Source organism: Mesoplodon mirus (genome assembly GCF_964341445.2).
Source record: "Mesoplodon mirus genome assembly, chromosome: 15".
In the NCBI taxonomy this organism is placed as follows: domain Eukaryota; kingdom Metazoa; phylum Chordata; class Mammalia; order Artiodactyla; family Ziphiidae; genus Mesoplodon; species Mesoplodon mirus.
The window spans coordinates 14,917,464-14,941,499 of record NC_138991.1 but is presented as its reverse complement, the minus strand read 5'-3'; the positions used below and the strand labels follow the sequence as shown (position 1 = coordinate 14,941,499).

At 48.1% G+C, this 24,036-nt stretch overlaps 3 protein-coding genes across 9 annotated transcripts; 2 read left to right on the top strand and 1 right to left on the bottom strand.

The window, feature by feature from the left end:
- The first annotated feature begins 211 nt into the window (after positions 1 to 211).
- ZSWIM3 (zinc finger SWIM-type containing 3) lies at positions 212 to 17,393 on the top strand. 2 transcript variants are annotated; one of them, XM_082645386.1, is made up of 2 exons: positions 212 to 556; positions 14,823 to 17,393. In XM_082645386.1, the coding sequence occupies exons 1-2, from the start codon at positions 402 to 404 to the stop codon at positions 16,744 to 16,746; spliced, it is 2,079 nt and encodes a 692-aa protein (XP_082501512.1). In that variant the 5' UTR covers positions 212 to 401; the 3' UTR covers positions 16,747 to 17,393. The 2 variants fall into 2 exon arrangements, with proteins under 2 accessions (XP_082501512.1, XP_082501513.1); XM_082645387.1 differs by lacking the exon at positions 212 to 556 and adding an exon at positions 8,408 to 8,461.
- ZSWIM1 (zinc finger SWIM-type containing 1) lies at positions 401 to 21,472 on the top strand. 6 transcript variants are annotated; one of them, XM_082645393.1, is made up of 2 exons: positions 401 to 475; positions 19,366 to 21,472. In XM_082645393.1, the coding sequence occupies exon 2, from the start codon at positions 19,514 to 19,516 to the stop codon at positions 20,882 to 20,884; it is 1,371 nt and encodes a 456-aa protein (XP_082501519.1). In that variant the 5' UTR covers positions 401 to 475; positions 19,366 to 19,513; the 3' UTR covers positions 20,885 to 21,472. The 6 variants fall into 6 exon arrangements, with proteins under 6 accessions (XP_082501519.1, XP_082501516.1, XP_082501517.1 ...); XM_082645390.1 differs by having other exon boundaries at positions 469 to 556; XM_082645391.1 differs by lacking the exon at positions 401 to 475 and adding an exon at positions 18,315 to 18,392.
- A 550-nt stretch (positions 21,473 to 22,022) lies between these two features.
- Positions 22,023 to 23,938, bottom strand: SPATA25 (spermatogenesis associated 25). Its single transcript, XM_082644806.1, has 2 exons — positions 23,059 to 23,938; positions 22,023 to 22,668 (listed from the first exon to the last, which is right to left on the bottom strand). Exons 1-2 carry the CDS (start codon positions 23,111 to 23,113, stop codon positions 22,148 to 22,150), a joined length of 576 nt encoding a protein of 191 aa, XP_082500932.1. The 5' UTR covers positions 23,114 to 23,938; the 3' UTR covers positions 22,023 to 22,147.
- Positions 23,939 to 24,036: the final 98 nt, after the last annotated feature.

The window sequence follows — 24,036 nt, the reverse complement described above, 5'->3', positions numbered from 1 at the left end:
CCCCGCAAGCCCTGAGAAAGTGGGCTGCAGGCTATGATTGGTCGGTGCTCCTGTCAGTCTTCGGGTGAGTGTGCCCACCTGCTCTCTAGCGATTGGAGAAAATGGGTGCCAGTCCGGGAAGCCCGTGCGTGATTGGATATAACAGTGAGGGGGCGGAGCCCCGGGACTGGATAATAAGGGCTGAGTGTCATTTCCCCTCTGTCAGAGAGCAAAGACGCCCCCCAACTCACGGTAACTCTCTCAGGCCGAGGGGTTCTCCTGAGCTCTGTTAACAGGCCACCCAATAGGGGCCCACCCTTAAGGCATCCTGGGCCCACGCCAGCCGGTAGACCCTCAGAGGTGACCTCTGACCCCTGGTGTTTATCTTGGTGCAGCCCCTGGTGTGGGCAGAGGGGGCGGCCATGGAGCTAGGCAGCTGCTTCAAGACCTACGAGGACTTCAAGGAGTGCTTCAGCGCCTACAAAAAGGAGAACAGGTGCTCCTTCATTCTCAGGGACTGCGTCTCCGTCCGCTTCCACAACCTCAACCATGGCACCTCCATCCGCGAGGACATCCTGTAAGGGGGGGCGGGGGCGGGGCAGGAGGGTGGGGAGGAGGCCGGATGGTCCCCAGGAGGGCGGCCTGGAGGAGGAGGGAGTGCAGCTGGGCCCCTGTTCTTTGAGGATTCCACAGGCACTTATTGAGCACCTGCTGTGTGTCTGGTGAAAAGCGCAAAGGCTCCATAGGCAACGCTTTTTTTTTTTTTTTCGGTACGCGGGCCTCTCACTGTTGTGGCCTCTCCTGTTGCGGAGCACAGGCTCCGGACGCGCAGGCTCAGCGGCCATGGCTCACGGGCCCAGCCGCTCCGCGGCATGTGGGATCTTCCAGGACCGGGGCACGAACCCGTATCCCCTGCATCGGCAGGCGGACTCTCAACCACTGCGCCACCAGGGAAGCCCAGGCATCGCTTTTTGACCACCCACTTCACCTTCGCTCACTCACGCCTTCATTCACAGCTTTTATGGAATTCATAATAGCTGCAGTTTGTCCCATTTTTTTTGAGCACCTACCGTATCCCAGACACAAAGTATGGCCTTCACAAATAGATAAAAACGCCTTGGCGAGAATTTTCTTCATCAGTCTTCTCTTTACAAAGCAGTAACACTGGTCATTTATTGGGTAGTTTGTTCATTCATTCATTCGTTTGTTCGTTCTGTAAATGGTTCTTGAGCTCCTGAGATTTACAACCGTTTTTCAAACACTTCCCATGTCCCAGGCAGCGTTCTCTATTCTGTACGCTTTACCCCACAGGGCTGTATTGAAAATTATAGGCAAATGTTATTTTTTCCATTTGGCAGATGAGAAAAGAAGCTTGGAGGCTACGCTAAGGGTTGAAAACTCAATTGCCTTAAGGACTCAGGTGAAACAGCCCAGTGTAAGAAAATTTAACTTTTAATTTAACTATACAGAAAGGAATGATGAAATAACCAACACCAGGTGTTTGTGCTAGGGAGAACAGAAGTGTGAACTGGGCAAAATGGCGAGCAGGCCAATTAACTCCAGCTGATGGCTGCCATGTGAAAATGAAGATCCAGTGTTCCCAGATTTGGGACAAGTGGAGTCAGCAATCCAGGCTTTATGCGAATGTGTCGACTTTTTTTAAAAAAGCAATTCAAATGTAATCACACACTCTATAGACCAGCTCAGCGAGTCAAAGTATATCTGAGTTTGAAACCTCTGGGTTGAGGCGTTTGGCCAAAGCTCACTCTCTAAACAGGCAGGCTGTGTTTTTTTCCCCGCACTCTGAAGTCCAGTGCTGTGCTGGATACAGCTAACATAAAGATGAATAAGTAACTAAACCTGCCCTCAAAGAGCTTGAGGTGGCATAGAGTTGGACTTAGGTAAACCAACTAGTATGTGATAAATGCTTTAAAAGAGATGTGCAGAAGTGACAGATGCCTGGGAAGAAAGGGAAAGGCTTTGCACTGGAAGTAATGGTTTCTGCTGCGTTGTGAATGAAGGCACAGGGCTAGTGTAGAAGTTCAATAGTTAATATCAAGTATCACAGAGGGGTTTGACCAGAAGGAGCTGTGGAGCGAGGGCACAGATCTGTCAAAGAAGGTGGCATGTTGGAGAAACAGTGTGGGATGCCATGCTTGACAGGAGACTGTGTCAGTTGCAGTTTATGTAAGAGGTCTGTAAGTACCATTGTGAGGTGTTTGGACTTTGATCTCTGCCGGTAGCATCCTTCTAAGCAGCCAAAGAATACCCCAAAATGCCCTGTTTTCAAACTGCTTACAGTCCAGATAAAGTGCGGTAGCCTCCCGTTGCCCTCATGGTTAAGTCCAGGACTGTTACTAAGCTGGCTGGCCAGACCATCTGACCCTTCTGACCTCCCCATCTTGCACCATGTGCTCCATCTACACTGGGTCTTACTCCACATTCAGCTCCTGTCCCAAGCCCACAGCTTCCTGGTCCTTGCACTTACCACGTCTGCTGATTAGAATAACCTTGCCCATCCACTTATCTTAGCTCCCTTTTCCTCAAACATTAGTTGTTTTTTATACTATCCTCTCTGTACTGTATATCCTGAACTACAATTTACTTAACAGTTTTCTTGAAATTCTTCTAATATTCAAAGGAACTTTAGAACCAATCCAAGCAATAATATATAAGAAGTAACAGTATAGTGGCAAAAAGATAGTATATATTTCTAAATAACTATTAAATATTCTTGTATAATCTGAGGTCATTTTGGGCTACTTGTGGAAAACTCTGTCTCAGCTAATTGTTACTTTTCCTTCAGTTATTAGCATAATTTCCAGGAAGCCTTTAACTCCCTGAAGATTAGGTTAGATGCTCCTGCTCTATGTTCTGACAGCGCCTGTTACAGTTATTTGCACATCGTTAAGGAACACAGTTTAGAGAGGTTTCCCTGGTTTGCTGAGCTCTTCCAGGGAGGGACTCTGGTTTACTATTTTTTGCATTCTCACTGATTAACACCATGCTGCTTGCATAGAATCTAGTCCAGACACCTCATAATCACATGTAAACACCCTTCAGGTGGATCATCTCCAGGGTCTAACACAGAACTTGTCCCATAGCAGGCCTTAAGTAATTGTTGAATGAATGAATCATCAAGTGTTAAATGTGTAATTCAGCTAAACTGGTGCTGCAGGGACTCAGAAAAATCACAGTGGGCTAGGGAAGCAAGTGAGAAAGGGAGGCTTGAGCTGGGCTCCATAGATGGGGAGGTGTCAGGAGGTGTATTTGCTGCTCTAACAAATTATCACAAACACAGTGGTTTTAACAACAGAAATTTAGTATCTTACTGTTCTGTAGGTTAGAAGTCAGGCACAGATCTGACTGGGCTAAAACCAAGGTGTCAGCAGAGCTGCATTTCTTTCTGTAGTCCCTAGAGGAGAATCTGTTTCCGAGTCTTTTCCAGCTTCTAGAAGCTGCCCACACTCCTTGACTCATGGTCCCCTGCCTCCATCTTCAAAGCCAACAGTGGTTGGTGGAGTCCTCACATCACATCACTCTGACCCTGCTTCGTCCCATCTCCCTCTCTGGCTCCCCTTCTGCCTCCCTCTTCCATTTTTTTAGGACTCTGTGCAGATAATCTAGGATAATTTACCTTTAAAAAATCAGCTAATTAGCAACCTTGATTCCATCTGCAATCTTAACCCCCTTTGCCATGTAACCTAACGTATTCACAGGTTTTAGAGATTAGGAGGTGGACGTCTTTGGGGGACCATTCTGCCTATCACAGGAAGGTTAACATCCTGGATGGAGAAATGGTGTGTGAGCTAGTGCAGATATTAACGTGCTGTACTTGGAAGGCAGTGAGGAGACCTGCTTGGCTGGAAGGAAGATTTATGCTGGAGCAGTGCGAAAGAGAATGGAAGGGACTCAGCTAACAGATTAGAGGTTCGGATTGGTTTTATTTTTGTTTTTGCAGGCTGAACAATTTAAAAAATGGATTTGTTTTTGAGTGGTCAATATAGTCATTTAATTTTTTAAAAATTTCAAATTACATCAAAGGGTCTAAAAGTCAGTGTCCCTTCCACTGTGTTATCTAGAGACAACCACTCTTATCTTCCTGAGATAGCCGTGAGCCTGAACAAACATATCTTTTTTTTTAACTTAATTTTATTATTTTATACAGCAGGTTCTTATTAGTTATCCATTTTATACATATTAGTGTATATATGTCAATCCCAATCTCCCAATTCATCCCACCACCACCCCCCCTGCCACTTTTCCCCCTTGGTGTCCATACATTTGTTCTCTACAACCAATCTTTGTCTCAATTTCTGCCTTGCAAACCGGTTCATCTGTACCATTTTTCTAGGTTCCACATATATGCGTTAATATACGATATTTGTTTTTCTTTTTCTGGCTTACTTCACTCTGTATGACAGTCTCTAGATCCCTCCACGTCTCTACAAATGACCCAATTTCGTTCCTTTTATGGCTGAGTAATATTCCATTGTATATATGTACCACATCTTCTTTATCCATTCGTTTGCCAATGGGCATTTAGGTTGCTTCCATGACCTGGCTATTGTAAATAGTGCTGCAATGAACATTGGGGTGCCTGTGTCTTTTTGAATTATGGTTCTCTCAGGGTAGTATGCCCAGTAGTGGGATTGCTGGGTCATATGGTAATTCTATTTTTAGTTTTTTAAGGAACCTCCATACTGTTCTCCATAGTGGCTGTATCAATTTACATTCCCACCAGCAGTGCAAGAGGGTTCCCTTTTCTCCACACCCTCTCCAGCATTTGTTGTTTGTAGATTATCTGATGATGCCCATTCTAACTGGTGTGAGGTGATACCTCATTGTAGTTTTGACTTGAATTTCTCCAATAATTAGTGATGCTGAGCAGCTTTTCATGTGCTTCTTGGCCATCTGTATGTCTTCTTTGGAGAAATGTCTATTTAGGTCTTCTGCCCATTTTTTGATTGGGTTGTTTGCTTTTTTAATATTGAGCTGCATGAGCTGAACAAACATATCTTGTGTGTACATATGCATCCTTTTTTTTTTTTTTTTTTGCGGTACGCGGACCCCTCACTGTTGTAGCCTCTCCCATTGTGGAGCACAGGCTCCAGACGCGCAGGCTCAGCGGCCATGGCTCATGGGCCTAGCCGCTCCGCGGCATGTGGGATCTTCCCGGACCGGGGCACGAACCCGTGTCCCCTGCATTGGTAGGCGGACTTTCAACCACTGCGCCACCAGGGAAGCCCCATCCTTTTTTTTTTTTTAACAGAGGTGGCTGCATACTATTTATATACATCATTCTGCACCTTTGCTTTTCTCACTTGTCAGTGTATTTTGGAGATTATTCCACATCACTTATTCCATTGTATGAGCCCTTTAATTCATTGATTTTTACCAATCGTTAGCTGAAAACTTTCTCCATGCTAGTGTCTGAGACACAGTGTTGAAAAGATAAATTGAGTCCCTGCCCTCATGGAGCTTCCCCTCCAGTCAGGGAGACAAATATTAAACTCTAATCACAGAAATAATGATTTCTTTAAAATAGTAGTAAAAGGGAATTCCTGGCAGTCCAGTGGTTAGAACTCCGTGCCTTCACTGCCAAAGGCCCGGGTTTAATTTCTGGTCAGGGAACTAAGATCCTGAAAGCTGTGCAATGCAACCAAAAAATAAAAATAAATAAAATAAAATAGTAGTAAGAGTGCCAAAGAAAAAGTCTAGAGTGCCAGGTGGCGAATGACAGGGACCTGTAGTCTGGTGGGTAGAGTCGGGGTGTTGGCTGACATTTAATACCAGTGTAGACTCTTGATGAGGAGAAAACAGCCATAGTTTACAAAGCACATTCACCTCATTATCTGACTTGGTCCTCTGAATCTCCTTGTCAGAAGTAGGTTTTATTTCCATTAAATGAGTTAATACATGTAAAATGTGTACCGCAGGGCCTAGTACATAGAAAATATTCCATAGGGCTTCCCTGGTGGCGCAGTGGTTGAGGATCCGCCTGCCGATGCAGGGGACGCGGGTTCGTGCCCCGGTCAGGGAAGATCCCACATGCCGCGGAGCGGCTGGGCCCGTGAGCCATGGCCGCTGAGCCTGCACGTCTGGAGCCTGTGCTCCTCAACGGGAGAGGCCAAAACAGTGAGAGGCCCACGTACCACAAAAAAAAAAAAAAAAAAAAAATTCCATAAATAGTATTGCCATTACAATAATATTTTTGTGCAGATGGGGAAACAGCCAGGAGAAGTTGAATGTTAAGAGGACTGAAAGTTCTGCCTTTCTGCTTTATGTTAAGGCTCAGAGTTTCATTATGTAACTCTTTGAAGGCTGTTACCTCCTGGTTCCACATTCTTTTTTTTTTTTAAATAAATTTATTTTATTTATTATTTTTGGCTGTGTTGGATCTTCGTTGCTGCACGCGGGCTTTCTCTAGTTGCAGTGAGCGAGGGCTACTCTTCGTTGCAGCGCGTGGGCTTCTCATTGCAGTGGCTTCTCTTGTTGTGGAGCATGGGCTCTAGGCACGCGGGCTTCAGTAGTTGTGGCTCGCGGGCTGTAGAGGGCAGGCTCAGTAGTTGTGGCACACGGGCTTAGTTGCTCCGCGGCATGTGGGATCTTCCCGGACCAGGGCTCGAACCAGTATCCCCGGCATTGGCAGGCAGATTCTTAACCACTGCGCCACCAGGGAAGCCCGATTCCACATTCTTGAGCAAAAGGGAGGAGAGAGGCTGGATACAGTAAAGGCAAGGCTAGGGGTAGGGCCTGAGGTAGTCAGGACTTGGAAGAGGAAAGTAATAAGAGAACCTGTAACAAAAAAAGCACCCTCCCGCCCAAAATCACCTGCTGGGAGCCAGGGAAGTCCGAATTTTTCATACAGTTACAGCCAAGAAAAATGAGAATGGGCAGAAAGGAGTGGGCAAGTAGAAGCAGGGAGTGGGGTAAGATTTCAAGAAACTATAAGAAAGCTTCAAGGTGTTAGAACTGAAGGTCAGACCGAGCTTGTTTATTGCCAGGGCTCTTAAGTCCCGTCCTTAACCACTGGGTTGTAACACCATTCCAGTATTGATTCATTCAACAAACTTCTAGTAAGAGGTAAACAGGTTTACCCCCAGGCGTTGAGCTGGGGTAAAAAGATGAGTAAAGTGTGGGCTCTGCCCTTGAGGATGATAATGTCTGCAGCTCAGGCCTTTAGCACAGAGGGGTGACTGCTTGGTGGGATGTTGTAAAGGATCTTCTTGGATCATGTGTTGGATACCGGCTCTGTGCAGAGCACACTGACTTGGGCTTTTTGAGTGATGTACGGATGTGTGGAATGAGCTCTTTTCTTGTGGGACCGGAGGGCAGGTGGGGGAAAAGTCTTCAGGGGGTAATTTAGCAGAGCACAGTGTTTCCCGCAACTACTGGTGGTCAGGTGAGATGATTTTAATATTAAGTATTTATGTTAATATCTAAACATAAAGATCCTTATTAAATAAAGTGAGCTGAGTTAAAGAAAACCATTTGAGGGGACTTCCTTGGAAGTCCAGTGGTTAAGACTCCGCACTTCCCTGGTCGGAGATCTAAGATCCCACATGCCATGCAGTGGGGCCAAAAAAATAAAATAAACCATTTGAAAATACTAATGCAGAGGTTACAGGAGTGGCTATGGGAGATGTAAAGAGGGTTCGCAATTCCTTGAAGTTCAGGAGAAGCTGGCGTATCAGTTTAAAAAGTGAGAACTCTGAAGTCAGAAAGACAGGCTTCCCTGGTGGCACAGTGGTTAAGAATCTGCCTGTCAATGCAGGGAACATGAGTTCGAGCCCTGGTCCAGGAAGATCCCACATGCCACGGGGCAACTAAGCCCATGCGCCACAACTACTGAGCCTGCGCTCTAGAGCCTGCGAGCCACAACTACTGAAGCCAGCGCGTCTAGAGCCCGTGCTCCGCAACAAGAGAAGCCACCGCAACGAGAAGCCCGCGCACCGCAACGAAGAGTAGCCCCTGCTCATGGCAACTAGAGAAAGCCCGTGCACGGCAACAAAGACCCAACACAGCCAAAAATTAAATAATAATAATAATAATAATAATAATAATATATATAAAAGAACAAAAAAAAGAAAGACAGGCTTTAACCCTGACCTTGGGCAAGACTTTTAATCTCCGTGACAGTTTCATCCTCTGTAAAATGAGAAGGATGTGGTGAAGATTAAATAAAATACATGTAGTTGCTGAAGCATAGTGCTAAGTAAATATTTGCCAAAGTCATAACTGTAGTACATGATGGAAAGTAGTAGGTATTTTTTTTTCTTAAATAAATAAATAAATAAATAAATATTTATTTATTTATTTAGGCTGCCTTGCGTCTTAGTTGCAGCATGCAGGATCTTCGTTGCAGCATGAGGGCTTCTTATTTGCGGCATGCAGGATCTAGTTCCCCGACCAGGGATGGAACCCGGGCCCCCTGCATAGGGCGTGCAGTCTTACCCACTGGATCACCAGGGAAGCCCCGGTATTTTTTAAAATTTTAATTAATTATTAGTTAATTAATTTGGCTGCATTGGGTCTTCGTTGCTGCCTGCGGGCTTTCTCTAGTTGCGGTGAGCAGGGGCTACTCTTCGTTGCGGTGTGCGGGCTTCTCATTGCGTTGGCTTCTCTTGTTGCGGAGCACGGGCTCTAGGCGCATGGGCTTCAGTAGTTGTGGCTTGCGGGCTCTAGAGTGCAGCCTCAGTAGTTTGGCGCACGGGCTTAGTTGCTCCGCGGCATGTGGGATCTTCCCGGACCAGCGATTAGACCAGCGATTGAACCCCTGTCCCCTGCATTGGCAGGCGGATTCTTAATCACTGCGCTACCAGGGAAGTCCCTGGCAGGCGGATTCTTAACCGCTGCGCCACCAGGGAAGTTCAAGCCCCTGTATTTTTAAGAGTCAGAAAAATGTGTTGTGGGAGGTACTACTAAATGACCCAAAGTCCCAGTCGACTGGGAGATTCTGTGATTTTATGCCCAGTTTCCCTTCCCATATTTTTACATATGGCTATTGTGTTTTTCTTTTCGTTATGTCTTTGGGGGATTGATAGTCTTCAAACCGTGAAGTATTCCAATGTCTCTCTCATTGCTGTTCAGTTTAATAGCTACCTTTCTTGAATACTTTTTTGGAACATGTTCCAGACACTCTGCTGAGAGCTTTACAGACATTGTTTTGTTTAATTCTCATCACACTCTTTGAACTAAGCCCTTGTTATCTGAGTTTTCATTTTTCCATGTATCACTAATCACAAGGCTCTGTAGGAAAGCACAAGTCTTGCTAACAAACTAGCCACTTTTAAAATTAGTCACTACTTAGTCATTCCTTCCTGCTTATCCTACTGGTTCCATCAACATCTATGGTAGTGAGTTTCTGGCAAATGAATAGATGTGGTAAACATAAGAATTATACAATGCAAATAAAACTGATTGCAAACTGAAATTGCACATCTTCCAAGAGCTGTAGGACTTGGTGAAGTCCCTGAAAGTAATGATAGAGAAATCCTTACATCACCTGCAGCCTTATGCCAGTTGACAAATGGAGAAGGGAAATCAGCAGGACAATGATATGTACAGATGTGAAAAGCAAAGGATTTGCATAGCAAAAAATTAAATGAGGCCCCTGGGAAACATGATAAAGCCCAGGAATATTTTGGTAAAATTGACCCTTACATATTGCAGAGTGTTTGGGGGAGATATACCAAGAAAAAAGTTGATGCTTTAAGTGGTTCTTTGATTATTCTAAGAATTGGCAGATAGCTGCCATTATAACTTAAATTTCGTTATAACTTAAATATAATATTTTCATAATTTTCATCTCATTTTTTTAAAGATTGCTCAAATCTTTTTTTCCCACTAATTTCCTGTGAAATGTGGTTTCTGGCGAAGGTTTTTTGGCTGTCATTAACCGAAAACCCTGACTCAAAATGCTTTATTTCTTAGCCCAGAGAAGGTGATTGTTTCAGCGGCCCAGGCTTTTCCCTTCTTCCACTCTGCCATCCTCAGGTCTCAGCTTTGCCCTCAGGATGGCTCGCCACATGGCACAAATGTAGGAGTCACATCCAGAAAAAAAAGCCTGCCTTGGTTTCTTGCAGATTTCCTATCATGTTTCTTTGTGCAGAATCGGGCCAGTATCCATGGCCATTCCTAATGAGATTACCTTAATTAGCTTAGAGTAGCCCCGAAGCACTTAGCTACGTGGGAGAGGAATGGCAACCGGAACGTAATCGGCCTTCAGTTAGGAAGGAAGGAAGGAGGGGGCTAAAGGATGTTGGGTTGGCCACCAACCGATCCTGCTACAGCCTATTTTTTTTTTAATTGAAGAATAGTTGATGTACAATATTATATAAGTTACAGGTGTACAATATAGTGATTTACAATTTTCAAAGGTTTTACTCCTTTTATACTTATTATAAAATATTGGCTATATTCCCCATGTTGTATAATATATCCTTGTAGCTTATTTATACATAATAGTTTGTACCAGTTAATCCCCTACCCCCTATATTTTCCCTCCCCGCTTCCCTCTCCCCACTGTTAACCACTAGTCTGTTCCCTACGTCTGTGAGTCTACTTCTTTTTTGTTATATTCACTAGTTTGTTGTATTTTTTAGATTCCACATATAAGTGATATCATACAGTAGTTATCTTTCTCTGTCTGCCACAGCCTTTTAAATGAATTCACTTTTAGTGGTACTGATTATTCTTGGATCAGGTACTGATTATTCATAGATCAGTACTCTTGTTATTTCTATATTTATAGATAAGAATTGGAGGCTGAGGGCTTCCCTGGTGGCGCAGTGGTTAAGAGTCCGCCTGCCAATGCAGGGGACCAGGTTCGTGCCCCTGTCCGGGAAGATCCCACATGCCGTGGAGCGGCTGGGCCCGTGAGCCATGGCCGCTGAGCCTGCGCGTCTGGAGCCTGTGCTTCACAACGGGAGAGGCCACAACAGTGAGAGGCCCGCGTACCGCAAAAAAAAAAAAGAAAAAAAAAAAAGAATTGGAGACTGAGAGGAAGTGAAGTGACTTGTCCAAGTTCACATAGCTAAGTGGTAAAGCTGAAATTTAAACTCACATCTGGCTCCAGAGTCTTGTTCCTAACTCAGGTTATGTTGTCTAAAATGGCTTGACTCCACCTGTAAAAATTCTGTTCATTGCTCAAGGTGCAATTTACATGCAACAAGGAACCAAATCTTATGTGAAATTAATCAAAAGCTTTAGATCTGTTCCAATCCCTGTAGTCAGGATAAATCACTCTTTATTCAATCATAGGTATATTGCTTGTACCTCTATTTAACCATTCACTTAGTTTTGGCTTTACTGGCCACCTGTGTAATAATCTCTCTGCTCACTAGACTTTGAGAGTAGAGACTATCTAATTTGTCTCTGTAGCCTTCTAAGCCACTAGTATAGTGTTTGGTACATAGTGGGACTTAGTAAATGTTTGAAATTAAACAAAGGACTTGTCCAAAGTTATAGTTAGTAATAGTGCTGGGATAGAAGCCAAGTCACCTGACAGAGCTCTCCCAGTGATCTTCCTAATGTGCTACTCATGTTAAAAGGAGAATTTTCTGTGTCATGCAATCACTCATTTAATGTTCATTCAGGATGTGTGTTCAGAACACCTAGTCTGTGCCAGGTGCAGTGCCAGGCACTGGGAGTACACGGGGGGCACAGTCCAGGTAGAGGAAATAAACATGTACAGAGTACATTGAAAGGAAGCAAGACTGGCTGACTCCCTTCTTCCAGATCCTGGCTGAGCACACTTGGATGTAAGCACTAAGGGAGATTCAGAAAAGTGTAAAACCCCATCCCTGTCTTGAAGAGAGTCTATGCTTTCACCTGGGAGATAGAAATAAATGCAGATTAAAATTACTACAGTGCTCAAAGAATTCTTACAAAAGATTTGTGTATTTCACTGTGTGTAAATTATACTCAATACCAGAGATTAAGGGAAGCAGGGGAATTCCCTGGCGGTCCGGTAGTTAGGACTTGGCACTTTCAGTGCTGAAGGCCCGGGTTCAATCCCTGGTCAGGGAACTAAGATCCTGCAAGCTGCATGGCGCAGCCAAAAAATTTAAAAATTAAAATTAAAGAAGATTAAGGGAAGCAGGAAAAAATAACAGAGGCTTTAACCTAGTACCTTTAAGTTTGACGTGCATGGTGCATGTCATGCACCAAACAAGGAGAGTATGTTTAGAGATCTTTAAGGAAGTTATTGAACCTGAACAATCAAAGCATTGAGGGTCAAGTTGAGGAGGGTAAAAATGAGAATTCAGAGAGGGAGAAGTATTTTGAAAGAAGACAGGCAGCATAATGGTTAACTACATAGACTGTAGCCAAGCAGGCTTAGTTCAAATCCCAGGTCGTCCAGTTTTAGCTGGAGGATTAAATCCCAGATTCTCATCCTTGAGAAGCTCTTTAAGCCTGTTGCCTCATCTGTAAAATGTGGATGATAGAACCCTTTTCTTAGTGTAAAAGGATGCGTGTAAGGGGCTTACATGTAGCCTGGCATATAATAATCCTTAATATATGTAATAGTGGGAAGAAAGAATTTAAAAGACTTACCACACTGGATATAGACATGGAGAAGGAGGAATTAAAAAGAATGCCCATGTCTCCACCCTGGGAGGTGCAATCATTAATAGAACCAGGAAAGGTGGAAAGAGCTTTATGGTTGGCACTCACCAGTATCTTTTTTTTGGAAAATAAGATAGGTTAACAAGCATATACTATGAACACGTAAAGTCAATATAAAGTGATGAGCTAAGATCTATGCTAAGATGTTGAGCCAGCAGAAGGGTAGGGCCCAATCTGAGGGCTTGAGGGAGGCATCCTAGGAAAGATGGTAGTTGCACGTAGTCCTGAAGGATGAGTTAGCTCTGAGATGAAGACAGATAGGTAGGCCATTCCAGACAGAAAGACAACCCGAGCAAAGGCACAGAGGTGAGACACAGTGTAGTGAACATGGGAAGTAGTAGACAGTTTGTCTTTCTAGGGTACAATAAAACAAGACAGTTGGGGCAGTGGAAGACAGGCGGAAGAGTTAGGCAGAGGCTGCACCGCGGTCACCCCTCGCTGGCCTTGCCGTACTACTGGGCTGCGCCCTGAGCTGGGGACGGTGTTGCCGCCCTGGCACTTGGCACACCACAAGTGCAGGCATTTTCAGCCTCAGGCCCCTCCGCCCTGTTACTTCAGGCGTGACATCCTATTTTTCTAAGCTTGCCCCACAGGATGAGCAAACAGGACCAGCTGGGCCAGAGTGTTTGGAAGGGGGTTGGTGAGATGCCCAGGCTGTGTCATGTCATGCCAGGGGCTGAGATTTTTTCCCCCTCTTCCCCAATCTTCGGGTTAGGACACTCTCTGAGGAGGCAGGGGTGTGACCCGTCCCGCCCACCTGTGGTCCCTGAGTCATTCATCCATCACATCTTTGACAAGCATCTGCTGAAGGAACAGCAGTGGTGTTAGGTGCTTGGAATACACTGAGGACTGACTTGCTCTAGCCACTTGAAAACAACCCCATCCAATTGGAAAGACACTGCCTAAATGCCCAAGAAAAGGTCACAAGGCTTAGGAGCTGTTAGTAACAGTAGATGACTTTTATTTAGAATAAATGAAAGGCTGAACGAGGCTCTGGGCTAAATCTTATGTCTGTGGCTTATTTAATTCTCATAACAACCCTAATTAGTTTCTTTTTTTTTTTTTTTTTTTTTTTTTTCTTTTTTTTTTTTTTCTTTTTGCGGTATGCGGGCCTCTCACTGCTGTGGCCTCCCCCGTTGCGGAGCACAGGCTCCGGACGCGCAGGCCCAGCGGCCATGGCTCACGGGCCCAGCCGCTCCGCGGCATATGGGATCCTCCCAGACTGGGGCACGAACCCGTATCCCCTGCATCGGCAGGCGGACTCTCAACCACTGCGCCACCAGGGAGGCCCTAGTTTCATTTTATGATGAGGAGTTGTGCAGTTACTCTGCACACAGAGAGGTGAAGTAACTTGCCCAAGGTCAAACAGCTTCTGAGTGGTAGAGCCTGGATTCAAATCCAGAGAGTCAGCTTCCAGCATATCCACTGTTTAACCACTACCGCTACCCAGAAAATCTGCTAAGCCTTTTCCTTTCAATAAATGCTATGAATCTGAAGTAAGGAGCAATTACTGTGGCTTGAGGGCCTCCATAAAGGTTTCCTGGAGAAGGTGGGGCCTGATTTGGGCCTTGAAGCATGCGTTGAATGAGGATAGGAAGGGGAAAAGAGCAGATATTCAATCTAATTACTGTTCTCCTTTGAATCAGCACTTTCAGCCTAGAATGGCAAAGCTAGCAGGATCCTAAAGATCATCTAGCCCAGGGGTTCTCACTCTCTTAGGATGTGGACATTTTTCTTTAAGTCAACGGTGAACCCAGATCCCAGATACACCCTAACCCCCGAGGCCTCTCTTGTTTTTGCTGCCTAGAGGAGAAGGCAGAGGAGGCAATGGCTCCCTAAAGGCAGGAATGAAGGGGCCACTTTAAACAGTGAGTAACCAGCTCTGCTGCTGCCTGCTATCTATTTTCCCTTGTATCTTTGCCTCAGATCGAATTGTTGACAACTACAGATGGGAAAATGAGAGTAAATAAAAGGAGTTGGGGCTTAGAACTTCTGTAGATGAACATGAAGGGTGTTTTAGTTGGATGGGGTCTTGAAGAAAGACCTGAATACTTTGGGACTGGAGAGAAAACGTAAACCTTTCCTACATCCTGTATTGCACTGTGGTCTCCCGGAAATGTATCAGCCGCTATAAGTCCCTGCAGGGCGTTGACTTGTAAGAGAAAGGGGGTGGTCAGCACCTTGTTCATTTTCACCTCTGCCTTCCCTAGATATGTGCAGGTGAAATTTGTCTGTATTCGGACCCAGTCAAACAGGAAGAGAACAGCAGCGGCGGCTATGTGCCCAGCATACCTGCTCCTGCGGTACAATGAGAAACTGGATAGACTATTTATCAGTGAACTCAACACACAGCATATACACGTTGACTCCAAAACCACGGGTCCTAGAGGAGATGCCACTGGCAAATCTCAGAAGAAACTCCAGCCTGCACAGCCCACGATCAACAAAGACCTTGGCACAGCTGAGAAGTCCCTGTTTGAGCCATCATTTCGCTTAGATAAGGTCCAAACACCCTCAAAGCCAGAGCAGGAGGGCATCACTCCTTCTGACCTGGCCAAGATAGCCAAAGTGATGAAGAACTTTCTTAAGGTGGATGTGGGTTCCATGGCCTCCTTCAGTGTGGGCAGCAGCCAAGACCTGGACAGGCTCAGCTTCCAGAGCAGCAAGATGAGCGACCTCTTCATCCGCTTCCCTGAGAATCTCTTGCTGCACCGGGTGGAGAATGCCCAGGGCCACATCCTCTACGCTTTCTTGGTGGAGAGCAAGGAACGAGAGGGGCGAGTGGTACACTTTGCGGTGCTCAAGGCCGAGACAGCCACCTCCGTGGCCAAGATGCTGAGCATCTTTACAGAGTTCAACTCAGATTGGCCCAAGGTCAAGGTGGTCTTCGTGGACCCGTCCTTCCCTCATCGAGCCATCCTGCAGGAGATCTTCCCTGCTGCCCGCATCCTCCTCTCCATCTATCACACGACCCGACTCTTGGAGAAGAAGTTGCATCGTAGTTCAGCAGATCCATCCTTTAAAAGGCTCATGAAAGAAGCCCTGCGGGAGGCCGTGTTTGTCACTTCTGAGGCCAGCCTGCAAAATCTCTGCCAGATGTCCCAAGCCCTGCTCAATGAGCAGCTCTTCAGCTTCCTTCAGGCCCACTGGTTCTCCTGTGAACTGCTGTGGTACATGCACGTCAGGAAGGGCCTGCACGCCTGTAACACGTACATGGACAGCCTGGACGTCGTCACCAGCAAGGTGTCGAGCCTCTTCCGGGAACAGCAGTCCCTGCTGGACTGCGTCCTCCGCTTTGTGGATTACATAGACTTCTTTAACACCAAAGGCTTGAAGAACTTGCCCACTGCTCCCCCCAGGTTAAAGAGAGCCCGGTCAGCAAGCAAGGCACCAAAGTCCAAGAAGCCTTCTGGAATCTGCGGAGGGAGCTTCAGCAGGCTGCCCATGCAAGAGGCACAGCCAGAGCCGCAGCAGGTGCAGACGCCGCAGCAGCAGCCCCAGGGGCAGCCCTCCCAGGGCGGCATGCTAGACTCCTTACTCCAGAGTGGCTCCGATCTGGCCTACAAGCTATGCCACAATGAGTGGGCAGTGGTGCAGAACTCCACGCACCTGGTGGACGTGGCTGGCTGCTCCGTGGACGTGCAGCTGCTAGAGGACTCCCACCAGGCGAGCAAGGACGGCTGCAGCTGCAGCTGCTCCTTTCAACAGCGGTACCACCTGCCATGCCGGCACATTTTGGCCCTGCTGCACACCAGCCAGAGGCCCGTGGGCGAAGCCATGGTGTGCCGCCGGTGGCAGAAGAGGTACCAGCACCTCCTCGGGCCCAGCGGGGAGCTCCGGGACCCTGTCCTGATGCCGAACGCAGGCCAGCCAGGGGAGAAAGGACGGAACGACATGATTCAGGACCTAAGCAGGGAGCTCGCGAACCTGCTGATGCAGAGTGAGGGACCAGAGCTGGAGGAGCGCTGTTCCACCTTGCGCAAGATTGTGGACATCTGGGCGGCCTCCTGCCAGCCTCCTGAGCCCAGTCAGCAGCCGGGGGACTTCAAGGACGTGGGCCGCCTCCCTTTCCTCTGGGGAAAGCAGGAGGAAGGGGAGGGACTCGCTCCTCCTGGAGCCACAATTCTCGATTGAAGCACCTGCCCTGGCGCAATGGGCCGCAGACCACCCTCCCTGGAAGTCTGAGAGCTCAAAGCAGGCAGGACATGCTAGGTGTCAGCGTTTTAACCAATGTCTTCCTAGGTAGGGTAAGGAAAATTGTTCCAACGGGAAGAAGACGAACCCCACTGTGTGACAGTCCTTTGATTCTACCCCTTTTCTGCCCTACCTTTGATTTTCCTCGGGAGCCTCATTCATTGTTCAAGGCCAAAGTTATCTCCATGCTGAAGGGTCGTCCCTCGTTTTCCCTCAACCCCTGAATTTAGATCTTATTCACTACATAGAGATGAAATCCTGCCCCAGGTTAGGGTGAGATAAAACGGACCTGATAGAAGAGCCTGGTTTCAGGGACAAAAGGAAGGAGGGTGATCCTTGGCTGTTGCTGCTCTTTACAAAGAATTTGTTATTTGTACCTATTTTTATTCATATTAAAGTTTTTGTTTGTTTTTGTTTTTTAAATAAAATCAGAGAAGCAGAGGAAATGCGTTCTGCCTGAACAGGGAAGGAATCGGATGGGGGTTGTGGAACCAAATGGAGCCGGACGCCTCAGATTCAATGAGTAGGAATTGGATGGGGGTTGTGGAACCAAATGGAGCCGGACGCCTCAGATTCAATGAGTAGCAATCGGCCCCTTACTTCACCCTCTTCCTGCAACCAAGCCTTCAACTTGGATTTCAGGCTGCCTCATATTCTAGCAGGAAGAAGCCAAATAGATTGGGAGGGAAGAAATCTGGGTCTGAGACTTGACTGCCCTCAACTTGCTGGGAGACTGTGGGCAAGTCCCTAATTTCTTTGACCCCAGTTTCCTCATCTGTAAAAATTAGTGTGTTGGCCTTTTCTAATTCCAATTTACCCTCTAGATTCAATGCAGTTTTAAGCACCAACACAGACTTTTGTTGTTGGTAGTTTGCAGTCTTAATCACCTAAAGCCTGGTAGCCACCCAGCTTTCCAAGAGCCATCTTCAGGGGAACCGAGGTCAAAAGATGACCTTAACAGTCACAGCGCTGTGCTGGAGCTCGCCTGCAAAATACTGGAGGGGGTTGGGCTGGGCAACACCGGAGTTCAGCTCTCTCAAGATCTGGGTCTCTTTAATTCCAAGAGTTGGGCCCCTTGACCCCTGTTGGAGAGGCAGAATTTGAGACCTGGCCCTCAGTTTCCCCATAAGGCAGAAGACACTGTACCATTCATTACATAGTCACCCCTTCCTACCCTCCTGGGGTTTTGTAATTTGACCAGAAAAGAAAAAAATCCGTGAAACACTGCTATTTATTTTTTCTTTTTTTGGCTTCGGAGGGAGTTTCCATAGTAACGCACCCTTCCTGTGCTCTTCCCACACGTGAGGCTCCAAAGTTTCAGCCTCAGTGCTCAGACTCGCCAGGATGCTAGTGTCTTCAGGCTTTCATTGGTTGCCGCCAGCCGGGCCCCTCGTAACTCTGGTAACGGCACCCGCCCACGAGTCGTCGGGCTACGGTTGGTCGGCGCGCCAAAGACCGGAAGTGAATTCCTCAGGCCATTGGCCAGAGTCACGGCGAAGCTGGCGCCGCGTTTGGTCAGCCCAGAGGTCAGTCAGAGTCAGAGGCAGGGTCAAATAGGGAGAAATGGCGACGGAGCCAAGTTGTGGGTGAGTAATTTCTGAAGGGGTGGAGGTGTGAGGCAGCTGGTGACCGCAGTCACCATGACACAGCTCCCAAAGGGGTGGGAGGTTGACTTCTCTTCTGGCTCCGGCCAGACTCCGAGTGGGAACGTCAGACATCCACATCCTCCCACCCGGGTTAGAGGTGAGAGGTCAGAGGCCACATCCTCTCTCCGTCTCCGGTTTGTGAACCTCAGGTACCGTGGAAAGCAGCCAGAATCCCGAGCCAAAGACTCAGCTTCCAGCTACTTATAGAGTAATGGTGGGCACGTCACTTAACCTCTTTCAGCCTCAGTTTCTCATCTGTAAAATGGAAACAGTAACCCGGTTTGGGGGCTAAATAGAGGAAACGTGAACATAGTATTGCAGTTAATAGAGGGATTTACGTAGAGGGAGAAGAGACTATGAACATTTGTGAACCCCGTTTTATGGTTGAAGGGATTGAGGCTCAGAGAGGTCACTGACTTGCCCAAGATCACCCAGCAAGGTTGGGGCAATTGCAGTTCTCTTGTATATACCAGGACCAATGAAAGAATGGAGGCCAAGAAGTAATTTGTAAATATAAAGTGCAATACGAATACTTAAAATGCTCTTTAAGGGGTGGGGGGGGGGAAAGGCAGCTCTGGCTTTCACACTCATTTAAAACTCATGGAACCAAATCTTTCCAAGCTGGCTTCTTATCAATTAGCTCTCAACTCCAAGTCATCCTCCCACCACCCCCCAGAGAGAACTTCACTGGTTACTTTGGCTAAAGTATCCTTCCCTCCTCCAGCTTACTATTACCCTGTTTTGTGGTCTTTGTAAACTTCATTATCTGATATATCCTTGTTTGTTTACATGTTTATTGCATATCCCCCAGAACAGTGCTGATACATAGTATCAGCAATAAAATGTTGCCTGGATGCATAATTGAAGAGCCAAGCCCCTACCGTCTCCTTTAAACCTCTGTTCCTCTCCATAGGCCCATCTGTGGAGCAAGATCTGGGAACTACAGTCCGGCCTCAAGCCTCAACTTAGTTGGAGCTTGAGAGAGAGTGAGAGCCTTCCATACAGCAGCCTCGCAGAGCAGATATTTTGACCTTGGCATCTAGACATCTCCCATCTCCCCCATGGCCCTGACAATGCTGAATGAGCTCCTGGTTGAGGACCCAAGCCCACCTCTGCTGCTCTATCAGCTTAGCAAGACTGCTCAGTTAGACACCCTCAACTATCAAAGCTGCTTTATGCAGGGGGTCTTTGCCCATTTTCCTGAAATCTTATTTATCCACCGGACCTATAACCCAAGGGGCAAGGTGTTATATACCTTCCTGGTGGATGGACCTCGGGTGCAGCTGGAGGGTCATCTTGCCCGGGCAGTCTACTTTGCCATTCCTGCCAAGGAGGATGCTGAAGGCTTGGCCCAGATGCTCCAGGTATTCAAGAAGTTTAACTCGGCATGGGAGAGGGTCTGTACCATCCTGGTGGATCCCCACTTCCTCCTGCTGCCCACCCTCGCTATGGAGTTCCCCACAGCTGAGGTCCTGCTCTCAGCCTTCCACATCTGTAAGTTCTTCCAGGGCAAGTTCTATCAACTGTCCCTCGAACAGCCCGTGGAGAGGGTCCTCCTGACCTCCCTGCAGAGCACGATGTGCTCGGCCACAGCTGGAAACCTGAGGAAATTGTATACACTCCTGAGCACCTGCATCCCGCCGGCCCAGCTGCCAGAGCTCCACTCACACTGGCTGCTCAACGACCGCATCTGGCTGGCCCACCGCTGGAGAAGCCGAGCCGAGAGCAGCCACTACTTCCAGGGCCTGGAGGTCACCGCCCACGTCCTCAGCCAGTTCTTCGGCACCACCCCATCTGTGGAAAAAGGCATGACCGCCCTGTTGCGATACCTGCAGCAGAACTCAGGAGACAAGGCGAGTTTCAGCCTGGGCCTGAGTCCCCTGAACAATCATCCCCCTTCGGATGGCAGCCCCGAAAGCCCCAAAGTGGAACAGTTGGTAGAAGCCCACATCCAATACTCCCTTAATGCCATCTGCACGGGGCCGGCCGCCCAGCTCTGCCTGGGTGAGCTTGCCGTGGTCCAGAAATCCATGCACCTCATCGGCTCTGGTTCCGAAAAGGTGAACATACAGATCCTGGAGGACACCCATAGGGTGCAGCCCCAGACCCCGGCCAGCTGCAGCTGCTACTTTAACCAGGCCTTCCGTCTGCCCTGCCGCCACATCCTCACCATGCTCAGTGCCCGCCGCCAGGTGCTCCAGCCAGACATGCTGCCAGCTGAGTGGATGGCAGGCTGTGCTGCCAGCCTCGGTGACATCGTGGGCAGCAAGTGGAGTGAGACCCTGGATAAGCACTTGGCCGTGGCGCTCCTCACGGAGGAGGTGGGTCAGCTCCTGCAGCACTGCAGTCAGGAGGAGTTTGAACGGCGGTACAGCACCCTGCGCGAGCTGGCCGACAGCTGGATCGGCCCTTATGAGCAGGTCCAACTCTGATGACCCTCGACGCCCAGAGGTGCTCATCCGCAAAGTATCTGCTCACATCCCCCTTACACACACCCACACACACATTCACACAGTCGTACTTCCACGGGCCCTCCTTCCAGGGAAGAAGGACAAAGGTTTTCTCTTCCACTGCAGCCTGCTACCTACGATGTGTCTAGTTCCCTAAGACAGGAGGCGGCCAACCTTTCCCATAAAGGGCCCGCTAGTAAATATTCTAGACTTGCTGGCCACGTAGAGCCTCTATTGTATATTCTTGGCTCTTTGTTTTTGTTGCGTGGGGGGGCGGGGTTTGTTTGTTTGTTTGTTGTTTTTCCTTTTTAACAACCTTTTCAAAAGGTAAAAACCGTTCTTAGGTCAAGGGCTTTATAAAAACAGGTAACCCCTGCTCTAAGATAAGCGATAAGACACTGAGTGGAGATCAAGGGTCGGGACTTGGTAACAGCTTCCCCAGTCATGAGATGACACCTCACCCACAGAGGAAAAGGCCCCCAGAGGCAGCGGCTCAGCCAGGCTCTCAGCCTCACCGCCCCTCACCCTGCCCCATCCTGAGGTCATTAAAGTTGAATGTTGCCTGTTTTAGCATGTCTAGTTTTTTGTCTTGTAGAAAGCAGTTTAGGAAATACTATGGAAAGAACAGACTTTGGAGTCTGACATTGCATGCAAATCCTGGTATCTTCCCTGTCTGATTTTTGAGGCCTGGTGCTGCCTTTTACTAGCTATGTGACTTAAGTCATGTCACCTCTCTAAGACTCAAATTTGTTCATCTGTAAAAATGGAGATCCCCAGAACACTGGTAAGATTAAAGGTAAGTGGGCATGTAATGGGCCTGATGCCCAGTGGGTGCTCAAGTAAGAGTTAATTTTCCTTCCTTGCCTGTGGTCCTATCACCTGTCCTGCAAGAGGAAAAGTCACATTGCCTAGGGCTTTGTACAAGAACTTTTGATCGAGTACCAAAACAGTACAGAAAGAAGCCTCCACTCTCCAAGCAGGGCCTCCTACCTTGGTAATTTTCATTGTAACCAATCTGACAAGACCTATGGCCTGGCTGAGGTTTCTGGAAACTTCCTGGGGTTTGGGCCCTGATGGGCTGGTGTTTGTCAGAATGGCTCAAAGCACCACCCTATCCGCATCCCTGCCATAGACACCACCAACCCTGCCTGCCCAAAAACCATACGGAGAAGCCACCCTACGTGTCTGGTACTATTTCATCCTGCTACAAGCAGGAGCCAGGAGGCTGGCCCCTCCGGGATCTCACTAGGGCCACCGTGCCCCCTCCACAGTCCCTGCTGGCTCCGGATGGGCCATCATGAAAGCTTGAGCTGCCCGGATCAGGTCCTCTTCCCGTAGGCCTGGGACAGGCACGGTGGGGATGCCAGCGATCATCATGGCCAAGGTAAGGATGCAGATGGGCTGGGAGCCGGCCTCCTTCCCTCCTGTCTCAGAGGACAGCCCACACCGCAGCAGGGGCCCAGGCCTGCTGGGGCCACCCAGGTAGGGAGCTCTGCTTCTGGAGCAGCCATCCTCCCAGCCCCGGCTCTCCGGCTGCCTCACGTGGGGGAATTTGTGGCAGTACTGGCTGTACTTCTGCCGCAGTGGCTCCCAGCTAGCCCTCCCAGGGCAGCCCCTGGCTTCTGGCACTGCCAGGGCCGGGCCCCGGGCAACGGGTGTCACCTGCTCAGCTTTCTGGCTCAGTGGGTCTTGTCCACCAGAGGCCACCACCACTGGCTCTACAGGACTATAGAGGCCAAGGGATGAGCCCAGAGAAGCAGCCCCACCTGCAGAGACAGGAATGGGATGGAATGTTATTCTTGGTCTCTTTGAGGAGGAGGCCCTGAGGGGCAGGGCACAGGAGCAGAACACCGGGATCAGGGGCAATTAAGACCCGCCCAAGGGGGCTGCCCAGTGGTTGGGAGTTAGGTTTTACTTAGAGCCACAGCCCCAGTCAGTCCCTAATGCAGACAGGTGATGGAGAAGTGTTTGCGGAATGAATGAATGAGCAAGTGGGTAGCTATTGGCAAGGACTTCTGGAATAGCTTTCTTCCAAGAGAACTGACTCCAGGTCCAGCCCAAAAATGCCCAGCAGAACCTCCACCTCCCCAGAGCCAGGAAGCAGGTTCTCAGGATAAGTTGTAGTACACCCTCCAGTTCCAGGAGCCCCCTCTCACCTTGGCCGGAAGGCGGAAGACCTGGATGAGTTTGTGGAGACATGAAATAGGACATGGCTGCTCTAAAGCCCCTGTTTGTGAGGGAAGAGTCGTCTGCCTTCTGTCCTACCCTCTCCGCCCTTCTAGAATGTCACCTCATAGTCCCTCCCTTTTACACCTGGAACCCAGCTCACTGGCATTGACCTGTTCATTCTAGAACATGTACATGACAATGGATGGGGTTAAAAGAGCACTGGACCAGGAACTGGGCATTCTAGGTTCTTGCCTTTACCTTGGGCAAGTCACCTGGACAGTTTTGTTCCTTGACATCCTCAGCTGTAAGATGGGGGTAATGACTGCCCACTACCTCACCAGAAGTTATGAGGGTCAAATAAGATCATCTGTATGGAAGCAAATGATCAGCGATACAATTAAAGGAGTCTGGTGCTTTGTGCCCTGTAGGGTGAGAAAAGGAATACTCTGCATTCATTTGCTGTCTGACCTTGGACAAATACATTCCCACCTCTGGGCTTCAGGTTCCCATCTGTGAAATGAAGTACTTGGTCTAGGGCACTGGTTCTCATCCCGAGCTGCACAGTACATGCTCTTGGAAGCTTTTAGAAATCCTGATGCCCAGACTTATCCCAGGGTCAATTAAATCATAATCCCAGTTAGCAGTATTTTTTCAGAGTTCCTCAAGTGGTTATAACCTGTGCCAAACTTGAGACCTCTGTTCTAGGGAAATGCTTCTCAATCCTGGCTGTACCTCAGAATCTCTAGGGGAGCTTTGACAAAAACAATGTCTAGCCCTCATCCTTTGACAAACCAAATGAGAATCTCCAGAGATGGGGTCTGGGGCACCAGCAATCTAAGTATCCCAGATAATGAGTAGTCAGGCTAGGAACCACTGGTCTAGGTGATGTCAAAATGCTCTCTCATTCTCTCATCTACCCTGCTGACCCCCAGTGATTCTAAAAGAAGTGCCCCTCACAGGCTTCA

Bases quoted from the DNA above. Each gene is read 5' to 3' on its own strand.
- SPATA25 (XM_082644806.1), bottom strand. From the start codon at position 23,113: ATGTCCTATTTCATGTCTCCACAAACTCATCCAGGTCTTCCGCCTTCC. The intron at 22,669-23,058 runs GTGAGAGGGGGC...CTGTCTCTGCAG, and splicing joins TCTTCCGCCTTCCGGCCAAG to GTGGGGCTGCTTCTCTGGGC.
- ZSWIM1 (XM_082645393.1), top strand. From the start codon at position 19,514: ATGGCCCTGACAATGCTGAATGAGCTCCTGGTTGAGGACCCAAGCCCA.
- ZSWIM3 (XM_082645386.1), top strand. From the start codon at position 402: ATGGAGCTAGGCAGCTGCTTCAAGACCTACGAGGACTTCAAGGAGTGC. The intron at 557-14,822 runs GTAAGGGGGGGC...TGCCTTCCCTAG, and splicing joins TCCATCCGCGAGGACATCCT to ATATGTGCAGGTGAAATTTG.